The sequence below is a fragment of the Bicyclus anynana genome, chromosome 8 (genome assembly GCF_947172395.1).
Source record: "Bicyclus anynana chromosome 8, ilBicAnyn1.1, whole genome shotgun sequence".
NCBI classification, from domain to species: Eukaryota; Metazoa; Arthropoda; class Insecta; order Lepidoptera; family Nymphalidae; genus Bicyclus; species Bicyclus anynana.
The window spans coordinates 888,947-916,352 of NC_069090.1; the positions used below are offsets into that span (position 1 = coordinate 888,947).

General features: G+C 38.8%; 2 protein-coding genes across 2 annotated transcripts; one reads left to right on the plus strand and one right to left on the minus strand.

Moving 5' to 3' along the window:
* Positions 1 to 3,206: 3,206 nt before the first annotated feature.
* LOC112051143 (ankyrin repeat domain-containing protein 65) lies at positions 3,207 to 18,571 on the minus strand. The gene is made up of 10 exons (XM_024089645.2): positions 18,428 to 18,571; positions 10,714 to 10,829; positions 10,213 to 10,367; positions 9,762 to 9,894; positions 9,076 to 9,258; positions 8,580 to 8,685; positions 7,442 to 7,582; positions 6,396 to 6,487; positions 5,147 to 5,296; positions 3,207 to 4,289 (listed from the first exon to the last, which is right to left on the minus strand). The coding sequence occupies exons 2-10, from the start codon at positions 10,822 to 10,824 to the stop codon at positions 3,969 to 3,971; spliced, it is 1,392 nt and encodes a 463-aa protein (XP_023945413.1). The 5' UTR covers positions 10,825 to 10,829; positions 18,428 to 18,571; the 3' UTR covers positions 3,207 to 3,968.
* A 143-nt stretch (positions 18,572 to 18,714) lies between these two features.
* On the plus strand, positions 18,715 to 27,195 carry LOC112051141 (arylalkylamine N-acetyltransferase 1-like). Its single transcript, XM_052883122.1, has 5 exons — positions 18,715 to 18,848; positions 21,704 to 21,872; positions 22,663 to 22,832; positions 23,460 to 23,626; positions 26,868 to 27,195. Exons 2-5 carry the CDS (start codon positions 21,704 to 21,706, stop codon positions 27,067 to 27,069), a joined length of 708 nt encoding a protein of 235 aa, XP_052739082.1. The 5' UTR covers positions 18,715 to 18,848; the 3' UTR covers positions 27,070 to 27,195.
* The last annotated feature ends 211 nt before the right edge of the window (positions 27,196 to 27,406 follow it).

The following is a 27,406-nucleotide window of genomic DNA, read 5'->3' on the forward strand; positions in this document are numbered from 1 at the left end:
TTGTTTTCATAAAATCAAATAAACTTGTAATAATACTATATAAGTCTCTTAGAAAAAAACAGTCTTTAAATGCAGTCTTGACAAACATCAATATTGTGTTCTCCACATATAGCCTTTAAGCATTTGCAACACTGCGCTTTGGTCATCCGCTTTTTTTTATATGAACAAAATCCACAATAGCGTCGTTTCTTTGGTTCTGGCTCATCACTAATATTTTCCGGAGATGGCGGTACCACATTTTTCAAAACATTTGTTATATTGTCTCGTCTGTTATATAAAGTTGAAAACAGAGCAATGGATCAACAATATTCCGACACATTCGCGTTGGTCCTCTATTTGTGCGTATAATATTGATAGCCGAAGTCCTTCCCGTCGTACGTCCCTTTGTAGTTGACCATATATGGTCGTTTTTTCCACGTATTGACCGCTGAGGCAAACAAATTATTCTGTGTGTAGTCAATGAAGTTACCTCAAGATTAGGCAATTCCCGAGAAGCAATATTGTTATCGGAGCCCTCTTGCCTTCTTGTATCTTCAATGAAGTCGATCATCGCGTCCTCGTTATCACTCCAGACATCATCTTCAACTACAAGATCTTCTTCCTCGGAGTCCGAATCCAGCGGAGGATAATCGTCATCATTTTCTAAAATTGCAACTATTTCGTCCTGGTTTAGCTGTTGACGGGATTCCATTTTGTATTCAACTGAAAATATTAATATCATATGAAAAATGTAACGAAGCATTAAGATTAACTCAAATAAATCACAAAAATAAAAATTAGAAACAATTTCAAAAGTTACACAAAGCCCAATTATACGTCAAAATTACGTGCAACCTCTCTATTACAACAAAATGGCGGCACTTACCGAGATAACGCAACTGCGTCCTGCGAGGTCTTAATGGCCACTGAGTTGGTTCAGAAGTTAGCGGCGATCGGACGGTAAACGTGAAAGAGACAGAGATATTTCGCCGTGGTATACGTAAAATTTACGTAGATTGGGCTTCTAGGGTTAAGATTGTCAATATTTTGTTGTATTACCAATATGAAAAGTTTAGGTGAAAGGGGGTCTCCTTGTCTCACTGCTCTGCAGATTGGTATATAAGGACATCGTACTTCTAGTTTGACTTGACTTATGCTATTCCTATAGATTATAATAATTTAAGTTCTCTTGTATATTTTTCGTGTTTATTCAGAGCTTCCTAAATTGCATCATGAGAGATAGTGTCGAACGTGACTTGGTGTAATCAATGAAAACAATTTATAGTGGTCTATTCTATTCTCATTAAAGAGAAATACACTCTGTTATTCGTTGCATAACCTGTATGTGAACCGTTGTTGAAAATCCAGTTGAAAGTCCGAAATCCTGCTTGTTCTACTGGGTGAATTCTAATTCAAAAATAATTGAATTGCGCATGGTTGGACTAAATTGCACTGAAAGTAGGGATTTTTGTATTTTGTACAAAAATCAATATAACTTAAAAACCGTAAAATATCGTCTAACTTAAAGCGTTATTTTAGTAGGCCTTGATGGACAGCTAACACCCTTTAGAGCTTTAGAGTATGTCGTACTATTTACGGGACATCCTGTTTATACGATACTGAAGCCAAAATAGTAGATTGTAATACAAGGGGCTAAAAAGACCCATTATATAAGAGATATTTTCAGGCTAAATAGAAACCGAGTTTAAAATGGGTTTAGCCCCACATGTTACACTCTGCTTTTCACTACGATTGCGAGAAAATTAAATAGTTTGGTACAATATTCAATGATTTATTTTAATTGAAAATTAAATGTACAAAGTCTACAATTTTGGATATTAAGGAAGATGCTTTTACCCGGTAACATAATTTCCGACTACTGTAAAGATGAATAATTAGTAGTTGAGGTAAACGTGGGAGATAATAGTTTTAAAAACTCCTTTCGTAAGTGAATCCATTCGATTCGTTGTTGTTTTCTCCACTTTACCTATTTAAATAAATTTGACGGCCGCGTGGCGCAGTGGGTAGTGACCCACTGCGCCACGCGGCCTTTCGGCGCGGATGCTTTCTGCATCCACGGTCGTGGGTTCGATTCCCACAACTGGAAAATATTTGTGTGATGAGCATGGGTGTTTTCCAGTGTCTGTGTTCTTATACATTATATAAGTATTTATAAGTAGTATATAATTGTATATTAATATTATAATATCAACTATCTTAGCACCCATAACACAAGCTACTCTGTATGCTTACTTTGGGGCTAGATAGTGATGTGTATTGTTTAAGTATTAATTTATTTAAAAAAAAAAAATGCGTCTCGACTTTGATGATAACAGATTGAAAATTTCATCCATCTCTAAATTAGAATCACCATTCTCACTAGGACGTGATAGCCCAGTGGATATGACCTCTGCCTCCGATTCCGGAGGGTGTGGGTTCGAATCCGGTCCGGGGCATGCACCTCCAACTTTTCAGTTGTGTGCATTTTAAGAAATTAAATATCACGTGTCTCAATCGGTGAAGGAAAACATCGTGAGGAAACCTGCATACCAGAGAACTATCTTAATTCTCTGCGTGTGTGAAGTCTGCCAATCCGCATTGGGCCCGCGTGGTGGACTATTGGCCTAACCCCTCTCATTCTGAGAGGAGACTCGAGCTCAGCAGTGAGCCGAATATGGGTTGATGACGATTCTCACTAGATGAAGACAACAATAATTATTAATGTTGAAAAATATGTAAGTTACGGTCACAAATTTACAATGAATTGCAAAAATCAAGTGTGTATTATTCACGCCAATTGTTTTTTAAATTCTCGCTTTTTAATTTTACTTTTCTTTCACATGAGAAAAAGGCAAAGGTATTACACCGTCCAGGATGTCCCATGTCTTCAAATCTCGCTCTATTCGCAACTCAATAAAAATTAAATAAAAAATAGACTAGACATTGACCTTATTTACCCGAATTTATTATAAAAATCAATATATTCAAACCTAGTCATCATCCCCATTGTGTAACACTTCTAAACCCATTATAAACTCGGTTTCTATTTATTTCTATCTAAAAATACCTCGTATATAATGGGTCTTTTAAGCCCCTTGTATAATAATCTACTATTTTTCACTTTTGTTGAGAAATATATCATCAAAAGATTTTATTTTTTTCCTTACTTACTTATAAAATGTAAGTACATACCCCATATACAGTAAATCGCAATAAAACTACAAATATTTCTACACACAAACTATATTCAGAATAATAATAACCAGTCCAATACATATTTACTTGTAGTTTACCTAATTAAAGTTACAAGTAAAAGTCTTACATTTTATGATATCACAAAATATTATCACAATATTATAATAATATCAGACTACAAAAATAGAGGATACCTTCTAAAATTATTGTATGCGTAGTTTATATAATATTATACGCATGCCTCTTAAAAGCAAATATATATAGCTACTTTAAAAATATATATATTGAAAGTCGTGTATCTTTTTCGAGAATACCCAATTTATATTTACCCAACCTACATTTTATTATAGAATAAAAATCAAAATTATCATTCAATTATTTATTATGTATGAATGAATACGTCACATGAACATAAAAAACCTACTCATTAAAAACATTTAAAAAAATATATATTAATATTTTGTCGTAGCTATCTGTGTAAAAAACGAATATAATACCGTACATACAGTCAGTAGAAGAAATAAAAAACCTACAACCCTCCTTACAATCCTATACCTATCTAAAATTAGGTACCAAGTCGGTAAAATAGCTTTGAGACACCTGGCAACATTAATCAAAAAGGCTTGTCTCCTTCAGGTTAGAGCCCAAGCCATTGAAGCCAGTCTTGTAGACCTGTGAAGCCAGTCATTAAAAACATTTATATCTGTTTTTTTTTATTGTTTTTATTGGCAAAGGTCTAAAGCTGTCATGCCTAGTCATAAGGCTCAAAAAAATCCAAAAAGAATCTTGAAAATTTAACTGCACTCGAAAAGAAGGTAACTGTGGAGAGTTTTAGGAATCTCCAGCTTCTTAACAACTTTTATCAGCGTTGAACCGAAGAATTTTCGGAAAAATATCCTCGCTTGAGCCAGCAAAGCAATAGGAGTCTTAGCTCTTTGAATTAAGGTTTCTTTTTGCACAGCGTTCAGGATGTTATTTCTTTTGATCATGCATAGGTCGAAGGCTTCGGCAGCTTCTAGAAGCATGTAGAAGATGTGCTCGTGCTCTACAGTAGTGACGTTCTGGAGGTGGTTGAGGATGCCGTCCGGATCGCGGAATTGGGTTTTCATTATTACCTGAAAAGGAAAACGCAATCTTTAGCTCAGAAGGAATAAATGTGATCTAAATCATAATCATCAACCCATATTTGGCTCACTGTTGAGCACGAGTCTGCTATCACAATTAGAGGGGCTAAGCTACCACGCTGGCCCAATGCAGATTGGCAGATTTCACACTACTTACACTTGGACCTTGCTCACGAGATTACCTCCATGTGGAATGTTGAGTCAACTATTATTGTTCCGATAGTTGTTTCAGTCAATGGTCTTATAGCGAAAAGCTTCGACCAACACCTTAAGAAGCTTTCGCTTAACTGTTGGATCAAGAGTCGGATACAGAAGGCAGTGATTCTTGAGACGGCGCGTATTGTGAGGAGGTTCCTCACTCTGGAGCCCTGACCACCGGTTGCTTGGGCACTCAAATGTCCCGCAGCGGGAGGGTTAATTTTTTTTTTATAAGTTTTTAATAGTGTTTTGCATATTTTATGTATAGAGAGTGGATATGATCTCTGCCTCCGATTCCGGAGGGTGTGGATTCGAATCCGGTCCGGGGCATGCATCTCCAACTTTTCAGTTGTGTGCATTTTGAGAAATTAAATACCACGTGTGTCAATCGGTGAAGGAACATCGTGAGGAAACCTGCATATCAGAGAATTAACTTAATTCTCTGCGTGTGTGAAGGCTGGCAATCCGCATTGGGCCGGCGTGGTGGGCTATTGGCCTAACCCCTCTCATTCTGAGAGGAGACTCGAGTTCAGCAGTTAGCCGAATATGGGTTGAACACGACGATGACGTCGATATTTTATGTATAACATTGTTAAAAATTAAAAAAAAATGAGAAATGAATAAATAAGAGAAGAAATACCAGCACTCACTCTAGCTCCGTATCTCAGCAGCAGGGCGACAGTGTCAGCGCAGGGGTCGGTGTCGCTGGCGAGGTACTCCGCCAGCGCCGGCCGCAGCTGCGCCCCGTCGTCTTCGTTGTAGACCTTCAGGTTCGGATCTGCGCCGCTTTCCAGAAGGATCTGAAAGAATGAGATGTCGAGAAATTTCAAATTGTCAGATATTTCTTGACTTTACAATATGCAGACCTAACTTCATCATCATCTATATCCTCAGACCAATTATAGAAGGACCTGTATCGCACTCATAGTCACGAACAAAATTGTCTGTCGTTTTCTGAGGAAAACTAGAAGTTTTTGCCCGTTTTTTACACAATTCAATTACACAAAAAGGTATTTTTACGGAGCTCTTTAACTGAGGAACACGATTACAATTATAACATCGAATCGATAGAGACAGTTTTTATAATCGCATTAGATCGTTGATCATATACTTTGACAGAAAAGTAACGTCTAGCGAGGCAGGTCCTATACAATAATTGGTCTTTATCATCATCACTATCAGCCGATAGACGTCCACTGCTGGACATGCAAACACAGCTCTTGCATGGACTTCCAAATACGGTTTCGAGCCGCCAGCGGTTCCCTGCAACCCGCTTCATGTCCTGATGATGGTGCGGGGTCGCCAGTCCAACACCCCAACGTCAAAGGAACGACGAACCAAAAACTTTTGTATAAGTACGAGTATCCAAGAGAGATCAACTACGGATAGGTACAACTACTGCTTTACAATATAACATGAGATCAACTTATTGACCAATAATAAGGATCAACGGCATATCTGAAGAAAAATTTATGAATTTATATCAACCGATAGACTCGCAACAGGAAATATCTTCCCTTTCATTCAGTCGTTGGAACGTAAGATATGGGACTGGGATAACTCCGCCACCGTTGATCGTCATTTGTCTATTTCTGTTCACGATTATGTCGTTGTCGCAACCTAGGCCAGCTGCTGGTCCTACAGCAAAAGGATGAAGAAAGTGTGTGTTAATAGGCGAAGGCTTTACTTGTACCATAGGCCATCTGCTAGGTCCATAAATGATAACCATGAACTTATCGTAATCGTATGATCGTATGATCGTAGGTTACTGGGCAGACGATGGTCATAACATCATCTTTTGTATTTTAAATACTGAAAGTAGATGCTCCACCATTTAAGCGTCCGACAATCTGAGGTACACCAATCTGACTGTAACACAGCAATGCTCTGAATCATTACCTTGACCATTTCCTTTCTGTTGGAAATGTTGTCGGAGCAAGCCACGTGCAGCGGAGTGCCGATCACTGAGCTTGAAGAATTCACCTGAGCACCTGGAGTTAAACAGATAATAATTACTTATATGGATTCTGTACTAAGGGTAAAACGGGACTCTAATACTAAGACTCAGCTGTCCGTCCGTCTATCACCAGGCCGTGAGCCGTAATAGCTTTTTTTTTTTTTTTTTTTTTTAATTCTTTACAAGTTAGCCCTTGACTACAATCTCACCTGATGGTAAGTGATGATGCAGTCTAAGATGGAAGCGGGCTAACTTGTTAGGAGGAGGATGAAAATCCACACCCCTTTCGGTTTCTACACGACATCGTACCGGAACGCTAAATCGCTTGGCGGTACGTCTTTGCCGGTAGGGTGGTAACTAGCCACGGCCGAAGCCTCCCACCAGCCAGACCTGGACAAATTAAGAAAATCTCAATCTGCCCAGCCGGGGATCGAACCCAGGACCTCCGTCTTGTATATCCACCGCGCATACCATTGCGCTACGGAGGCCGTCAAGCTAGTTGAAATAATGGCACATATGATGTATTTATGTTGCTACTCTAGTAATTGGTACTAAAAAAACAGAATAGACTACAAATGTTATTTCTTTGCTCATTTTTGCTTGATATTGATATCGGCAACTGGTAGACGCTTGAAATATTCACAGACTTGAAATTCTGACTATTCAGTTGGACGGTTTTTAAGTGCCACGCATATTTCCATCTCATATAAATAATATGGGAATATAGAAGTTTATGTGCATCTGGGATATGGAACGGCACACAGAATATAAAGCTATCCGTGGAAGGGCATATGAGTACTAAAAACCTTGAATATTAAATCAGCTCAGCAACTTCACATCATTGACCAAATAAATTTAGAAACAAACTCAAATTAAAGAAACATATTTTATAGACGCAAATACAGAAACAATCGGTAATCAAAATAGATGATCTTTGTCCTTGCCGAGAAAGATATAGAAAAAGTGGCCAGCTACAAATGTGACTTACCAGCAGTCAGCAGTAGCTGCAGCATCGTCACATCCCCCTTCAGTATGGCGAGGTCCAGAGCGCTCGGCTTGTTGAGGTCCGGACAGTCGTAGTTCACGCGCGCCCCTTGCTTCACCAACAGGTTCACTACATCGGTATTACCTGTGACAGAAGCGTCATATTAAATTCTTCTTCCGAACTATTTCTCCGTATTGTAACGTTAAATTATTGTTCAGAGTTAATGATTTTAAACTAATGATTTTAAACTTATTTCGTTCGTTCAGAGTTTAAAGAGAGAGTGAGAGACATTCGACGGATTTCTAGATCTAAAATGGATATTCTATTTAGGCTAACTTTCTGACAAACGATAAAAGCACGTAGGTGAGTTCAACAAGCTTGGCTTAGATAGCTCAGCTAAGAAGTTTTCAATTTACGAATACCTAAATTAGTGTTAATTTAAAAAGAGTGAATCATTGATAACACAGATAGTAAAGTAATGACGAAAGACAAGCAAATCAAGCAAATACCAATTAAAGGATAACATAATAATCATCACTTGTATGTATTGTATGTATCAATTATTTGTATGTATGTGTATTACTAATACTATGGTTATTTTTGTTTTACGCCACCTGTTGATGTCCTTAAGTTTTCCTAAACCGAAGGTTGCCTGGAAGAAATCGCTACTTAGCGATAAGGCCGCCTTTTGTATGCTGATCTCTTCCTAATTTGTTTTTTATTTCACTTGTTTTTGTCTTTGTGGTGTGCAAATAAAGTATATTTATCTTTTTATTTATCTTATCACTTTTTTTCTGTCTAAATGTCACCCGAAGATGTAAATTACGAAGTGAATTCGCAACTTTACAAGCATGCAATGTGCACGGTGCCTATCCTGTGATTTTAGGCAGGTAAAAATATAAGAAGATTTATAAAAGAAGATCACAATGCAAGGTTCAAAGAAACTCAGGACACATTGATTGCTACTTTAACTTTATCATAATCAGGTATATCATCAGGTTAAATCAAAAATTCATGAGCTTCGGAAGTAAAGTGTACTTTCTCTAGTTCTGTAGAGTGTCGGGTGCAAAGGACAATTTTCCACAACCATCCTCTGGAAGTGAAGTAGGAAGAATGCCCATCCATAGTAATAAAAACTTACCACCTAGGACAGCGTAATGCATGACGGTCCTATAGTCGTTGCGCGCGTCTGCCATAGCGTTCACATCCGCACCATAGCTGATCAACAGTAGCACTGACTCTATGCCCTGGAACAAGCACAAAGTTCAAAGTTGATTCATCATTATTATTATATTAACATGACGTTTCTTCTCTTCAGTTTTGTAGAACAATGGAAATACAATTATAGTTTAGAATCGAGAACTTCCCAAGTTTCCCAAGAAGCGTTTCGCGTCTTCAAGTATAGAATCTTGTGTTGTACTCGTAATACTAAAGTGTTTTCTGATTCTTGCGACTTGGATATTTTTAGAACATGACTGAATCTTCCACACGCTCGCGTTCAATCTTAAAAAGTCACATTTAACTCACCTAAGATTGAATCACCTAATTGGTGGATTGAGTTGTACAATTTTTACATCAAGCATTTTCCCAAATTATCAGCACTGAAAGATAACGCAAAACATTTACTCAATCATTACCTTTCTTTGTCTCGCAGCTTTCATTAACGGAGTCAGACCAGCCCTGTCCCTGGAGTCAGGGTTGGCTCCAAACATGAGCAGCAGCTCCAGATATTCAGGGTCGGAGACCAGGTTGATCTCGGAGCCGAAGAAGTAGCGTTTGTTGGGGTCCGCACCGTGTTCTAAAAGGAGACGGGCGACCGCCTGAAAAAGGGTTTAAATGATTGTAGTGTGGTGGTGAGAGATAAAGAATCGCAAAGAAGTTATGCTGTTGTCAAGAATGCTTTATTTATCGATAGGCCACGAAATTATACATTGTTATTTTACTTTAATTCCCCACCACAGGGCCAGGTTTCTGTCTATAACAGATACGATTCTTAGCTTAGATTAGACGTACCACCATTTCGCACTTCTCCAAAGAATTTATTGGAAGGAAACCAAAATTTTAAGTTTCATAAATCCACACAGGTTTCGAGTGTTATGCCTATGCTCGAATGTGACAGACTTCTGGGCTCAGGCCCAGTGTATATGTGTGTATACGGTGGTAAGGATCATGCCACGGACTCATGGCTTGAAGGGCGTAGCCTGCTACGCCGTGAGTTTAGAAGGTAGGGTAAGATTAATACAGATAACAACGTGATTATTTTAGAGCGCCATCCAGTGAATTCGATACACGTTTTTTGGATTCTACAATTAACCCCACTTACATAATGCTTGTTCCGTATGGCCAGGCGCAGCGGCTCGTCACAGAGCGTGGTGCGCGGGAACTCCTCGCCGGTGTCGGGCCGGTAGTCCACCGCCGCGCCACTCTCCAGGAGTAACTTTACCAGCTCCGTGTATCTGAAAGTGATTTTGTGCTTATGAGCGTAATGAAATGTTCATTAGAGCAAGTGTGGTTTGAACGAAATGGTCAATTGGTTGGTTAGCAATGTTCCTATAACTTGACTGTTCTTGTATTGGATTGGTTTTGCAAAATTGACTTTTTATGATTTTGGGTATGCAATCACAGTTTGACATTAAAGTCCTAGACTACATAAATCTATAGGGATGTTATAAACAGGTAAAGTTTGTAAAGTATGTGTGGCGTAGTGTCGCCTCCAGATAGCGCTGCCAGATGGCGTAGTGTATGAGCGTAGAGCTGTGTCTACGAGTATTTACCCGTGCTCCGCGGAGAGGTGCAGAGCGCTGTACCCGCAGTCGTCCGTCGCGTTGATGTCGCAGCCGCGGACGAGCAGCAGTCGCGTCGCCTCCAGGTAGCGCTGCCAGATGGCGTAGTGTATGGGTCGTAGGCCTTGCGTCACTGGTTCGTTCACCTGACGAAAAAGGGTGAGTCTTTGAAATCCTCTCTAACATCACATAGCTTTCATGATATAATAATAACACTGCTGAATGTGATTTTCATCCTATATAGCATTACTGAAACGAGAGTCTTCTTACACCACTTTAATAACTCATCATACCCAAATCATACCCACTTCTTTGCTACTATAAGGTACTGGACGGAACTTTTTTATGGTGCATAGTCTGGCGCTTGACTACGATCATGCCGAAAATATAAAATCTCATAAAACTATATCTGGTAAAAACCAGACAGGTTTGCAAATTATCTATAACCGACAGATTTGCATCTGTGTATTGTGTAACGACTAGTGTTCGAACCTTAGCTCCGCAGGCCAGCAGGATGCGGATCTCGTCCAGCGGCACCATGCGGATGATGGAGTCCGCCAGCTCGCGCTGCAGAGACTTGTCGGCGATCACCTCGGACGGCATCTTCACTGCAAAAATAATCAGTTACAATTAATAGAACCACAGTCATCATAGAAGGATATCATTGTCTACGATAGACAAGATTATATTTATATTTACCTACTGCTAAAGTTTTTTTTTTTTTATTGAGAAAGAACGCAATAAGGGACTTAAGCTAACTTATCTAACACTAATAACTATACAAATCATGCCCACGTGGAATGGTGGCAAGAATACTGGCTGCATTTCCGCGCGTGCCAGCTCTTTTGTCACAAGTCAAGGCAACTAGCCGCGGTGAAATGATTCGGTAAAATTCTTTGGTACTGCGACTCCATGGCCCAAGGGTCTCCACGGCAAAAGGTACAAATGTGTAACTCTCTGTCAGAGAGGCATACTTGAACCACTTAAACGTTTCAGCTTTTTCTGCTGCGGCTCCCGGTCTTGATTTTGTCTCCCTGATATGACACAGTGCTAATGTGTCGACGCTTGTAGCGTCTCACATTAGGGCCCGCCTCATTTTGAAGTTTGCGAAGAATTAGATCTACGACCAATTTAAAGTAGGTTGAAAGGAAGCCTCTATGTTCAGCAATGGACGTCCATCGTCGAATTTACGTTCGCAAAGGGTAAGCATAGCGTCGTCTACCGCGCATACAATGTCAGCTATTGATATTGCGCATTTTGCACGCAGTTGACCTATTATCAGCCGATGGACGTCTATTGCTGGACATAGGCCTCTTGTATGGACTTCCAAACACCACGCTCTCGATCCACACCTTACCCGTGTGGTAATAGAAAAAACATTTCTACAACATTGTCTACTGTAAATGTAAAAATAACGCAACGCGTGTTGCATCAAATCGATATGTAAGAGACGGTATCATCGATTTGCGAACACTAACACGTGGCTCCTTACATCAGCGCAAATAGTGCGCATGCGGTTGCGACGTCGTTGCGTTCATTGTCCATTTAAATAGATAACTATTCTATAGTTGGTCTAAAGTCATACTCAGACTGCAGTGCTTGTGTGATCTGACACAGGAACGCGTGCTGTCACGTTCATCTGTCGACGCCTCAATAAGCATCGTGTTGACGATGTCAAGAATTCATGTTTTGATGCGATTAAAGAGGGAATTCTTGTGGTATCATCCAAAGATATTATCATCTGCCAATGTCAAATTAGTTTGCGAATAGTTCAGCTGATCTCTCAATTTGTTTGTTTCCATCATTATTGGTCTGATATACCTAGAATGATAGAAAGTAACACAGTCTAATGGCGGCCGAATTTAAATTATTGGTTCGGAAATTTAGTCCCGTGGCAAAGAAATAGAGAGTATTTCTATTGGTCGACAATATATTCGTTTTATCTTCACAAGATACTTTATGTTATGACGCGCATCATGGCCTATATGGCCATGAATCTTTTCTAGGACGATGGGGGTCATCTGGGATCCAGACTTCTTGTCGCTTTGTCCTCATCCCATGCTGACGATTATTAATCGACAAGGTAATACTTTGGCGTTAACCGTTAACGCATGCTTTTAAGGCTGAAGTTATTCGTCCGGTCCGGCTTCTATCATGTTAATCTTTTTTTACACATAATTAATCCAGTTACACACATTTTATCAATTTTTTTGGCCTTTCTCTCATCTTCTGTCCTTTCACTTGCCCAAAATATATCAACACCTTTGAATTAATATTTTGTAGGGCCAACAGCACAGGTCAACGCTCAAAAGTCAGTATGAGTATGAGTCTTGAAGATAAACATTCAAAGCTCAAAATCGGAAATCCTTGGGAGATCAAAGTACGCGTGAAATAGGTACGATGTAAGATCATCAATCGTCGCCGAGTAGGTACATTTAAATACGAGTGATATTGCTGGGAAAACTCGAGACAAAGATGGCGTCCCTCCAACCCTGGACGCGGCCAATTTCCACGAGAAAGTGACATCACACGTAAAAACAAAGGTTGATTTGTATTGTCTGCTGTTGCCAATCATGTCGGTATACTTTAAATGATGAATAGCTATATGTTTAGATATTTTGATGATTTATTAGCAAAAAAATCTTCAACGATAAAACGCCATCACTTAATGCAAATCTAAAAAGAGGTTATCCGTAGAAGGACCAAAGTCACTGACATAGCTCAACGAGTCGCGAAGCTGAAGTGGCAATGGGCTACATAGTTCGAAGAGCAGACAGACGTTGGGTTCCCAAGGTGCTGGAATGACAACTCCACCCCGGAAAGTGCAGTGTGAAGTGTCGGTTGACTCTCCACTAGTTTACCGATGACATCAAAGTTGTATGGAACCGCTGGATGCAAGACAAGACTGTGGTGGTAGACTTCTCTAGAGGCCTATGTCCAGCCGTGGACGTCCATCGGCTGATAATGATTATGATCATGATATGCTTTTTTTTTTTTTTTTATTGAGAAAGAATACAATAAGGAACTTAAGCTAACTTATCCTAATAACTATACAAATCATGACCACGTGGAATGGTGGCAAGAATACTGGCTGCATTTCCGCGCTGGACAGCCAGGCTGATCCTTTGCGCAAAAAATGAGCCAGCCAAATGATATGCTTGTATTCAAATGAAATAATATATTGCTATATATTATAATATATTAGGTATATCACTTGTACATATGTTTTCTGTGGTTATTTAAAGCACGATTTCTACTTGTTGAAAAAACGCTTCCTAGAAAAGCGAATCCCAAAATAATAAATTTATTTTCCTTTCTGGAAATAAGAATTAATTATGAAATTTTCTTTAAATTTGGAGCCCCGCCAATGTTTTGTAGCTGTCGACTGCGACTGCTTGTCGACTTTACAAAAACTTATTACTTTCATCACTTTGATACTCAAAAGACCGCCTTCCAATTCACTATTATAGATTTCTAACCTTTAATGTTTATAATTTTTACTAAGTCGACAGTCTGGATACCGAATTCGTCTGTTTGACAATGGTGATATAAGATAGAAAGGGGGAAAGAATTCGAAACTCGATTTCGAGATGCTTCCGAGTTACCAGAAACTGTCTCGTTGGTCCAGTGATGGGTAAGCCAATGCTATGTGGCTTTGCATCACGAGGTTCTAATTCAGAGTCCTTCGTCGGCCTTTGAAATACTAAGCTTACTTACGAATACATTATTTATTAATTTCTATGACGGTGCGAGTGTAGCTTACTACTAGTGTACATTCTCAAATCAATCAAAATGGACGTTTAAACTATTTTTATACGGCAGATGAGACTGCGTGGCGCAGTTGTGGCCACGACTACGTTATAGCTAAGCCAACCAACGATCATAATTTATTGAATAATAATTCAATTGGTGGTGCCACTTTTCCTGCGATAGCCAAATAGAGTCGATTTGCAATTTTGCAATTTTCGGCTATTCTGCAATTTTGGATATTAGTTTAAAAGTTAAAACCTACTAGCCGACGCCTCGTGATTTCACCCACCTAGGTCCCGTTCCCGTAGGAATACGGGGATACAATATAGCCTATGATACTCGCAAATAATGTGGCTTTCTATTGGTAAAAGAATTTTCAAAATCGGTTCTGTAAGTTCAGGAATTAGGTAGTTACTGCAATACCACAAACTTTACCAATTGATATTTTATAAGACTTTATTATGAATTTAAATAGGTTAGTAAGGTATGGTGTATCACCATTTACACCGACAATAAATATTTAGCCTTCCACTAGCAGTTAAAAATGTTTTAGACATCGGATATTTCCGCAATCAAACAGGAAATATAAACTGCATCATTCGTTACATTCATAATTATATTTACTCCCGTGTTTATTAAACTGAAATAATTTTGTAACTACGGTTATTACATTTATTTCAGTTCTATGTAGTGATACGAGTGTGACGTCAGTACAAGGTTAGTCATGACGTCGGCCGTCTACTGCGTTTGCCAATCAGATGGTCGTTGCTATAGAAACGGTGTAGGTTTAATAATAAATGCATACGGAGTGGCCTTGAAGGAATGTTTGTTTTGATTTGTATTGTTTTTGTTATTTGAAATTTTCGGGATTTGTTTCCTATTTACTTACCAAGTTAAATATAATTATAGGTATGGCCTACAGGATAATAAAAGGGCTATAAAAGTATTTCAATTGAAATGAAAATAAGCTCGACAAACTCTACTAACTTGAATAAGCAAGTAACAGCAATCTATTTTTGTTACTGGCTAACTCAAATTATATAATTATGAAAAATTATGAAAAAGTTAAAAATATTCCATTATATTCAAGAGTTCGAGACCGTAGTAGCATCGCCTTAAAAACATCGGACATCGTACAACCACGACCACTCTGCACGATCGAGAAAAATAAATCGTACTGACAATTGAAAGTGTACAAGTAAAATTACAAAACACGCAACTAAATGCGCATTTTTGAAATCCTCATTCGTTTTAAAATAACATTTATGTCAATTCTCGATCCCATAATAAGAGTTAAAGGGATCTTAACTAAGCCTCTGATGGAATTAAATCTCTTGAAAGATCGGAACAGGCGTTCAAAATGGCCGACCAAAACAAAATGGTAGCCAAAAATAACCGCGCGGGCTGATGACCGGAACCTTGACACTAAACACGCTGTTTTGGCATAAAGAAGACAAGATAATCGGATTTTTAGGTCGTTTTACTACGCAATAAAGGGATTTACTGAGCACTTTAGTATGTAAATACGTTTCGTAGGATATCTTTAGCAATGGCAGGTAATCCTTTGACAATAATGAAGTACCTACCTTTAGACTGTGACGTTATTGGGTCTGTCCTACATAACCTATCCTAAAAAACGTGTTTTAGCTAATATACTGTTCGAATGGTTTTTACACGACATCTTACCAAAATAATATTGTTTGAGGGAAGGTACGACTTTGCCGATACCCGATAGGGTGGGAAATAATTCAGGACCCAAACCAAACTGGAATCGGTGTAAAAAACACAGGTAGGTACCTGAAATCCTTATTTGACCTACTGTCAATTTAACCTATGACGTTGTGACTCCTGATAGAGAGCAAAGAATTCACAATTGCGTCGTCAGAAAGACAAAAAGATGCATTAAATGTAGGTACATAATAATATTGTAAAAAAATTAGTACCTAAATGTTTCTGCGTAGTGGATAAGCAATAAATAGCTTTAAATTTGTGCTTACGTAATAGAAAATATGCTTTTGCGATCAATAATAAATCAGTAATTTTTTTTTTGTTGGCCTATATGTATCTAAGTATTCTGTAGCCTAACGAAGGACTTGAATCTTAGACCTTCCCTGTTATCCATAGCTGAACCAACAAACTACGGGACTATTGATGCAGTTGGGTTCAATGAACAGGGACATTAAAATAATGGCGAGACGAAAATCTTCAATGCACCGTTTTAAAACTGAGTACAGTTATCGCCACAAACCATAATTACCTATAACACGTGTGATTCTTAAATAAGAAAGTTATAAAAAAGTTTAACGATGTTATCAATCAATGATCCAGAAGTATCGAGTAAGTATAACACGTGGGCGCGTGTTTATAAACGAAAGTGCGCATTCAATTCCTCCCAAAAATATCCGATCTGTTTATCGTCTATGTAGGCGCCGCGTGAGGTTATTGTGTTATTGTTTCAAACAGTCGCCTGTTTATACGCACATGTTCAAGGGAGGCACCTATCTGTCTTGTTTGTGTTTTTATGAGTGCGTTGTACCGAATACTGAGTCGTTCCATCTTACGTTCATCATCAATCATCATATCATAGCTTGACGTAAACCTTTTGTAAGGAAATCCAACATGACGGTGCAGATTGTGACCAGCAGCTTTCTGCTCCTACTTTTTACCCGACTGCAAGAAGGGTTATGTTTTTCGCGCGTATCTTGTATGTATGTAATATTCTTTATTACCTCTCTTCCAAACCGCTGGACGGATTTTCGTAATTAAGATATCGTTAGATTTGTCTTAATAACCCAAGTGTTCTTAGATAGGTGAAATTTGAAAAATATAAACCAGACGACTGTGAGAGGCTATGAACTCGAGGTAAAAAAATATTTTTTTTTTTTTAATATTGCAACATGGGTATCAAATTCAAGGGCTTTTTCAGAAAATTACAAAATAGCCATGTCGGGACCTATTCTATTGAATAGAATGATTTTCGTCTACATTTTTTAATAGGTCCTGACTGTTTTCTAATTGCTTTCTACACTTCTGGACTGAGCTTGTTTGTTTTCTTTTCAGTTTTTGTATAATTTATGCAGTCGGGTTTTTTTATTTGTTTAATTAATTAATTTATTTACTGTCAGTAGGCACTTATACTTTTATATATGTCGGTCTCGGCCAATCTACCGAGAGGGGATTGACAGCAAAACGCTTTCCGGTGGGGAAGTCGCCATTGTAGTAATTACCTTGGGAACTCAGCATCCATCGGATCTTTGAATTATGATGTTACCTTGATGTTACCGATGTTACATTTATCGCCCCCAATAACCCCACGGATAAGGGTTTACACTCAAATCCGAACAACCTTGAGTTAGATCTATAGTCGTATCTGCACACTCTTAGTTAGGTATCTTATCCTGCCGTCCGATCCGGTGGTAGGGTCTTTACCGTTAGCTTTAACGTAAAATTAAGTTCTGTGGTCTTTACAAAGCGTCAAACTTGACGTTTCAAAAGTGCTTCTAAAATGAAGTCTAGGTACTTGAATAAAAACAAAAACACAAAATTGGAAATTTCGAAAACCCCCCTAGGTATGTCAGGAAATTATTAATTACACTCTCGATGAGTCATCAATATTCTCTTTCAGTTCATTGCAGACATTGCAGACATTTGGTTGTTCTTCCCCACTTTCACCCCCACAACTATTAAACGGCTCAACCGATTTTCATCAAACATATCTAAGAACACGCCCGTAAGTCATCTTCAACACAAAAAAAAAAACTAAATTGAAATGGCTTCATCCGTTCAGGAGCTATGTGGCCACAGACAGACCCACCTTCTTTTCTGGTCAAGAGAGTGTAACACCACCATGAACTTTCCATTAGGACTGAGATTTTTTTACAATTTACATATTCTGACCCAGGACTCGAACCCAGGACCTAAAAATATATATAACCACTGGACAAACGACCAAACGAGCAGACATACAGATATAAATCTCTATTGTCATTTGTCTGTATATGAATAATTATTATTATTAAACCAAAGGTACCAATTGATTGAAACTAAACAGTTGTTTAGTTTCAATCAATTGGTACCTAACCGAGCTGCATCAGGCCAATTAATAATTGTATTCAGACTAATATTGATCCTACAGGATGAGAGGTTATTGTAAAGTTTGGATTAACCGCGCTACTTTAATGTGGGTTTTGTATTTGTACAAGCTTGTACATATGTTTTCTGTGGCTTAGTTAACTTAGACAATCACATTTTTAAATAAATAGTTAATTATAGAAATCACCGAGACAGTAAATCTTCTGTTTTTATTCGTAATCTTGTCTGAGAAATGGTTACGACAATAGTCCATCGGCTGACAATCGAACCCTTGACATATCGATTAAAGCCTCTTGTGCACAGAACTATTGAGGCTTACGCTTAGGCTAACTTACAAAAAACTATTATCTAAAACTCCACTTACCTGATTATCAATATAAAGTCCGAAATCGAATCACTAGGACGTACAGCACAAAGCCTTTGTCCACTGTTTGAGTCGGGGATTAAAAAAAACGCGACTTTCCCGCCCTGTCAATTTCACGTCGGTACTTTTCAATATGTAGGTAAATATAATCGTACTTATTATCTTATTATAAAGCACGTGTTAATGAAATATTTAATTATAATTAACAGGTTCTATAACGTGTGTACAAGAGAGCAGATTGGGAAGAACTGTGGCGCGTCGGGGAAGCCATGCCTGGAGAGCCGCCAAGATGGCGCCCTGCCAAATACGAAGTACGAATGAAAACTGAAAGGCAGGGTAAAAGGGTGAATTACCAACCAGTTACTTGAAATATGGAAGGCAATTTGAGGCACAATGCACGAACGGAAGATATAATTATGACGTAAGTATACAGCAAGTTTAAATTAAGGAAAATTTGGTTTAGCTCTGAAACTTCATTTTATTTACTGAAATTTAAAATATGATAAGTATTGTCCGGATTATGTAAATCATTTATACATAATCATGACACTTAATACATTTACGAGTGTAGAATCTTTACAAACATAATTTAAATAGCTAGGAAATGCAATAATATACTTTTTCAGTAGTGAGGTTCTTGAGGAGGAGAACTATGTTCACACTTAGTCCTGCCGCCCGCAGCGCCACTACGTTTCAGTCTAAAGGGTATGCTGTCAGTGAAATTACAGATACAGGATACCGTCATTTTGCTTCAAAATGACGGTATCTAGCACATAGGAAGCTATAAGACAAGCATGTGCTGCAGTTCTGTTCTGTTATACTCGTCGGTGTTCTTTTAAAATTCGGTGGGCTATCTGCTCGTTTCGTCAACTAGAAGCACTAGATAGTACGTATAAGAATGCACTACATGGCCGATAATACGCACCTTCACCCTACTTACATGCACCTGAAAACAACGCACTTTGTGGTCAAGTGATCTGTGATCACCTGCACCACACTACTGGCACAGATGCGCACAGCTTCAGTCTGACACCTTGCTGGTTTGATAGCTTTTCCGCCACTATGTTTCCATTACTTTCTCACATTTTCCGGCTTAGTATTTAATCTAAGTAGTAGCTGTCTGTTTCCTTATACGCATTGCAAAGATGTGGAATGCTCTCCCAGCTTCCGTTTTCCCCACCACCTACAATATGGGTATCTTCAAGTCAAGAGTGAATAGGCATCTTCTAGGCAAGTGCATTCCACCATAGGCTGCATCATCGTTTACCATCAGGCGTGATTGCAGTTATGCGCTTGCTTATAAAAAAATAAAAAAAAAGTTTCAAAGGCAACGTGACGTTATTCTAAGCTCAATATCTCTGCTCCTATAAGGGAGGCCAGGAAGGGGAGGTTTTTTTAATGTGTTTTACCGGCTTCACCACGCTGCTTGTAAAGTCTCATTCTGGATCATTATTTATTCTGTGGGGTGGTAATGATTATTCTGGCCTGTCTGCGAGTCCCTCATACCCGGTCGTAGACTGCGCAGTTCTGTCTGTGCAGTCTCCGAGCAGGATGCGTACAAGCATTTCCCAGCGACGAAAAAAGGTTAAAATAATGACCTTATTAAAAATTACCGTTAAAGGTTTGTTGCCTCCGTAACTTTAAGAAGACGTTATTCGTTGGTCGATAACGATTATTACAAATAATAAGCCGCAAAATGACGGCGACGACGTTCGTTTGTCATTGTAAAAATGTCTTTAAATGATCCTACGAGTACGACACGACAGCCTCACGACTTGCTGACGCGCCGCAAACATTGAATTGGGAGCAAATTCCGTTTAGCGGCAGATTAGCTTATGACAGTATCATTTTAAGTTGTGGACACACCGAGCCCAACACAATAAACAAAATTAAAAACGTTTTATGTTTAACCGACTTCAAAAAAAAGGAGGAGGTTCTCAATTCGTCTGTATGTTTTCATGACTAGAAAAGAACTACTAGGTACTCGTGTAAGATATTAGATAAAAATTAAGTTTTATTTTACTACTTTTAACAAGATTATCTGAACCCACAGAACACAAAGCACTTATATAGTACACGTCTGAACCCATATCGCGGATTCAGGATGCCAAATTAATTTACAGACAGCTGAGGTCAAGGTGGCAAAAGCAAACTAAAGGACTAAGAGCGATAGCCATAAAGAAAAGAAATATATATGGAGTTTATTTTATATTAGCCAATTTGTTTGGATTAAAATGGCTTTAGGCCTAATATTTGGAAGATGAACACAAGCCTGTCCTTAGGTTTCAATAGTCCCGACATATTAGGCGTCTCTATATAAATCATTGTTAAAATTAAAAAGAAATAAACAATTAAATTATAGAAAAAAAAAACATTTTCCTATAACAAGTCGAATGATTAAAGTGCCGCGGTTTAGTGCAGACACTATTACTACTAGAAAGCTGTAAAAACCATGAGTAAGAACACTAAAAATGTAAATAAAGTCGTAAAATAAAATCTTGAAAAATATATTTTTCTTCATGTTTTTTTACATCACCGAGTGTGCCCTCAACTCAATCCCACCCCCTAGCTCTCAATTCAGCTCAGTCGGAGTGTTGGAGCCACATCGACGGCAGTTTGCGAATTTTATCAACCCCTCACCTCACACACCTCGCACACCAACGGTGAGTCGCTTACTGCTGACATTAGTGATAATTCGATGGAGTTTCGTGATAATATTAGAATATAAACCAGATTAATTTCTTTTATCATCTATTATGGTTCAAAAGTAAGGAAAATTTAAGGAAAAGCGCTGCCTTTAAGCAGACTTTAATGAAAATTCTTCATAAATATTCAAACCCGATTAATATGTGCTAAGGCTTTAAGGCAAGGTAAACAAGTGCACATGACAGTTCAAACAATACTTGCTTTTTTGTGACAGTGTGACATCCGTATTTGTGGCAGAAAGAGAAGACAGGGGGGTAGCTATCGCCGTATCAGCCGTATCAATGACACGGGGCCCCCTAGACTACAGGGGCCCATTATGTGTGAAAGCAAAAAACTTCGGAAATGGCAAGAATAAAAATAGCAACACTTTGTGGTAAAAGAGTCATGGTAGAGAAAACTAAATAGATTTTTTGGGATTACTTATTGCTCGTCTATTGAGGCCCCCCCCCCCACTTTATTTTCATACATGGCCCCTCTAAGGCACGCTACGCCACTGAGAATGGCGCCGTAACGCGTTACGAAGCGGTTTACACTCCCTAAGTTATCACTTCTAAACTAATAATTGTGTAGATGGTGTACAGCCGCCCTTCGTCGCTGCCAGTGCCCACAGTCTGGCACCGCTTCACCGCCCGCGGCGTCACGCTGAGGGTGCAGGACCTCACCCAGCAGCAGGTGGAGCCAGCGGTGCGGCTGCTGCTCCAGCACTTCACTGCTGACGAGCCGCCGTGCAAGTATATAGGTCGTCATCATCATTCATTCATCATTGACAGCTTCCGTGGCGCATGGTATGCGCGGTAAATTTCGGGGAACCTGGGTTCGATTGAGGTTTTCTTGATTGATCCAGGTCTGGCTGGTGGGAGGATTCAACCGTGGCTAGTTACCACCCTACCGGCAATGGCGTACCGTCAAGCGATTTAGCTTTCCGGTACGATGTTGTGTAGAAATCGAAGCGGATGTGGATTTTCATCCTCCTCATAACAAGTTAGCCCGCTTCCATCTTATATTGCATCATCACTTACCATCAGGTGAGATTGTAGTCAAGTATAACTTGTAAAGAATTAAAAAAAAATCATTGTCGCTCCTTAGGAGAGAGTATTGGAGCAGGTCTAAGGTCCAATCTTAAACACATCGAATGCTGGTTAGCTTCATCATCATCATCAACAACCCATATTCGGTTCACTGTAGAGCACGAGTCTCAAAATGAAAGAAAAGTTTAGTGTCTCATAGCCCAAACCCAGAACCTCGTAATCCGAAGCCACACACAAACTGGACATACGTGGTAGTTTAAAGTTAATACAAACTTCTAAACGCTCTGAAGTTCCAACACCTCTAACTCTAATAGAGGTCGAAACCTTGTGATCCGTCAGTTCCAAGCTAAAGTGTTTTATCAAATAGCTTAGGTACGGTGACAATCGCCTGTATGAGGTTCATAATACGTACTATTATCGTGAATCGCGGGAAATTTTCAAGAGTGAAACAAACTCACCCGCACCATCCTTCATGAAACGAACTGTAGCAACATTTTTCAGAAATCAACAAGCACCCGGGAGCTGTGGCCGAGCTCGAGAAGCTGTGGAGGAACACCATCAAAGACCAGCTGTCCCTGGTGTGTGTGGAGGACGTCGACGAGCCGAAGGAGATTGTTGGCGTTAATGTTCTCACCGTCTGCTCTAGAAGTGATGAAGAAGAAGAGTTTAAGGTTAATACAGTAGAACCCGTTTATTACGATTTCGCAGGGACCCAACTAAAAACGCGTCTTAGACGGGAAAGCGTACTATACGGGATATGGGTGGGCGATAGTGAAAAATATAACGACTATTGTACATAGTTATAAAAATTACTGTATTTGGTGTAAAGACTACCAAATTATGCTACTTAAAGTAATCACTTATTCTGGTATGACAAAAAGATTTTGATGCATTAGAAATTACGAAGTTTTCAATTAAATTTTACTTTTGCAGTGCGTCTTCAAAATTTTCAGTTTAGAATCACATCATGTCAAGGGTCGTTTGCTGTTAGGGTCTTTCAGTTCTTTAAGATATCATGTATTAGTCTTGTCTTGCAACCTTGTTTAACCTTGGAGCTTTATGATGTCCTGATCTATATGTTGTGATTTATTTTTCGCATTAGGAATTACACGCGTGTGTCATGTAGGCTTATTAAACGGGATGACGTATCGTATTAGGAAATGTATGAAAACATGTCTCAAGTTGTAGGGACTGGCGTAAAATGACGTATTAAACGAGAAATACGTTTTAAGTGTGATAGTCTTAAGCGGATTCTACAGTATTTACTAGATTACATAGCTTTCTATCTTCTTTGACAGACGGAGAACAGGATCTGGGCGAAGCTGTTCGGTGCAGTGGAGCTGGTGGGGAAGAGCGTTGACATATTCGCGCGTTTCGGCGTCCAACGCTACCTCACAGCGTACGGGCTGGTGGTAGCACCACCGTGGAGAGGCTGCGGCATCGGAGGCGAGATCCTGCGGGCACGGTGAGACTCTTTGAGACTTGCAGACCGTATTAGGTGCAGTGTTACCTCACAGCATGCGAGCTGGTGGTAGCACCACAGTGGAGGGCTGTGACAATGAGGGCGAGAATCATTGTGACACTGACTTGGAATTCATATAAAATGAGAAATTCCCATCAATAGAATTCACGGAGCAATAGGTGCGTTATTGAAAAATTCTTGACGTTCCACGATCCTAGGCGTTCCTTTGTTCCAGATCATAATTATATTTCCAGATACTTAGACAGTGCGTGAGATTTGTAAAATGATGGTACTTGGAAGGTACTTTATCCATACTAGTATATTTGAATTTCTGTTTGTAACTTTTGGACCGTTTTAAAAAAAATCTTTCACTAATAGAAAGCTACATTATCAGAGACTATATTTAAAATAGGTAAAGAACTTGCAGAAATTGTTATACAATTAATGTAGATACAATTAACATCTGAAGATACAACTTGAATATTTTCACCTCACAGGTTTAGTTATACAGAAGGATTTAGTACATTTATAAGTATAGGAATTCCAACAATGTGGGTAGGTAAATTACGATCGGGATCAAATTATTGGGGACGACGAGGAACGCAAGGGCCGCAAGGAATTCCGCAATATAACCTCATTATTCTACAACTTTCACAAATTCTCACTCGGGGAATCTTCTTGATGAGAATTTTATGAGTTAAAATAGGCAAGTTAACTAGCGAGGTGATTAACAAATAACAAAGGTACGATACTTATGTACCCTATTTGATTTGTATTATTACAATATTCTGCTTTTCTTCAGTTTGTAAAAGGCCTTCTGTAGGTAGGTAAACCTTACCGCTACAGCCAAAACCAAATCGTTTTCCGAAAATGGAATATCTTAACCATAGTTAAACTAGAGAAAAGTGAAAACTATAGTAGTACACATAATGACATGACACTGAAATGACAAAGAAACGCACCAAATACAAACAACAACAGTTTGCACTTGCAAAAAGAAAAAGAAACATTGTTTTTTACATAGATTTACATTATAATTCTATGGTTTTTTAAATATTTACAAAAATTATAAAAGAAAAGCGACAGATTCGATAAATAACTATTTTATTTAAAAATGAAATCCCCACGCAAAAGGAAATGCATTTGCAATACAGTTGCAATCCTTAAACAAATCACCGGCAATCCTAAGCCATTAAAAACTACAGAATTGAACAAAATCCGTTTGAGTCTGTTCACGGAAAGGAATTCAGATGGAACTGGCTATTTGGTCTTGAAGGGTAAAGATATTTTCGATAGATACAAACGGCGTATTGTAGATGCAGATATTAGAGCCATTTGTTTGTATATAAAAGAAGAACCGCGTAGAATCACTAGACTCGATCTAAGTTACAACAGTATTACGGATGCAGGATTCTTTAAACTGCTAAAAAGGATTCTTGTAAAATCTCGCTCGAGTCTGATAAACTTGAACATAATGAATAATAATATAACAGAACTGTCGATATTGAATTTAGCTAAATATGCACAGCTGGTAAAGCTGAAATATTTGAGATTGAATGGTAACGATTTTGGTGTGAAGGGTGCTGAATATTTTGCGGATTTTCTTAAAAAGAACGCTACTCTACAATATTGTGATATAGCAGAGACGAATCTGACGTTAACAGGTGTAGCCCATATAATTACTGCGTTACGTTACGACCATGGTGGCAATAACACTTTGAAAGTACTGGATTTTAGTCGAATAGTGCCTTTATTTAACCGCTACGCGTACGAAACTAAATGGTTAGCTTACCACATAGAATATCTCCTCGAAAGGAACGCAACAATAATCGAATTACATTTGCAAAAGAACCAATTCATCGGACACGATGTAGAGTATTTTGCTAGAGGTCTTCGTAGAAACGATACGTTGTTATATCTCGATTTAGGTTTCAACAGAATTGGTGAATACGGAGCCGAGTTACTTGGTAAATATTTGTCTGAAAAGCCGCCTTTGATTTCCTTGAACATCGCTGGTAATGGCATTAAGGATACAGGAGCGAGAGCGTTAAGTTTTGGATTGCCATATTCAAAAGTTCGTGCATTAGATGTTAGTTATAATAAAATAACCGATGATGGTATACTAGATCTTTTGAATACGCTGAAGAAATATTACTTCATGCGTTTCTTGAATATATGGGGGAACACAATAACACATGCAAGTTGTGTTGTTATACAGAGAATGTTGCTAAGTGGAGCGCTGTTTCAACACACAATCGATGTCAAATTGTACGAGGTTGACGATGTACTTCACGCCGCTTATTATCCGAATCCAGCTGATAGAAACAAACACTTGTATTACGGTGAACTCGACTACGGATTGGCACAACCTATATATCACATAACAAGAAATGCGGTGCCAGACAAGAAAGCCGTTAAAGTCGATTGCAAACAGAGACGTAAACTCGATAAAACTGATAAAAATAAATTTTAGAGCTCCGGAATTGCATGGAAATCTAATTTAAATGGAAATTTTCAAGTGCGGCAAAGCTTTAGCAGTTTAGTAAATAGCTTTTATAAAATTTTGATCTTTGATTTGAAATAATATACTCTACTTTTGTATCATTTTCTTAATATTATAATCATTTTCATTTAGTAAAAAAAAATGTATTATTGTCTACAACCATTTCCATCCAAGGTACACACTGAAACTAAGATGGTAGCGACCAGACTTGGAAGAGGTAGGTATCATCTCTGAAGGTTTCTATGCGGCATCATACGGGAACGCTAAATCGTTTGCCTGTATGTCTTTGCCTGAAGTGTGGTAAGTAACCACGGCCGAAGCCTACCATCAGATCTGTGCCAATCAGAAAAATATAAAATCATAAGTTGTCCCGAGTTAGGATTCGAATTTCGAACCATTATCATTAACATCTGATTGTGGTGGTTAATGGCGGTCCACAGATCCGCATCGTATATGTATCGGACGCGTCGTATCAAACGTCTTGTAGTATTTTTTGTATAGAAAGTCATACAAGTGCGTCCATAGATCGGCATCGTACGGATCGCATCGAACAGATTTTATATATTATACCGTAAAATTAAAAATCCGTTTGATGCGATGCGTCCGATTCGTACGATGCGGAAATTTAGGCGCCTATTTGGATGGTCTAAGCCCCATATTCTTTCTCCAATAAGGAGGGAGGCCTGGCCTTGTAGTGGTTGAAAATAATGATGATCCAAACTGACCCATATATTTTTTTAGGATACCGCTGTGCAAAGCTCTTGGCATCAAAGTGACGGCCACCGTGTTCACGGCGGCGGCGTCCCAGGCGGTGGCCAAGAAGGCGGGCTTCCACGACCTGTTCCAGATCTCATATGAGGAGCTGGCTCAACGCGGCTTCCGATTCCCAGGAGTTGAAGAGAACACTAAATATTCAAAGCTCATGGCATTAGAGATCATCTAAATTATTTATTATTTAGATGATTTCTATTTCTAAATATTATAAAGCTGAAGAGTTTGTTTATTTGATTGAACGCGCTTATCTCAGGTACTACTGGTCCGATTTGAAAAATTCTTTCAGTGTTAGATAGCCCATTTATCGAGGAAGGCTATAGGCTATATAATATCCCAGTATTCCTACGGGAACGGGGACCACGCGGATGAAACCGCGCGGCGTCAGCTAGTAATAAATATATATCCAGGGTCACCCTAAAATATGTGCCCACCTTACTATTTATTAATATTACTGGGTAAAGGTTCACTATATGTTCCTACAATCACCAATGTTCTACTATATTTTA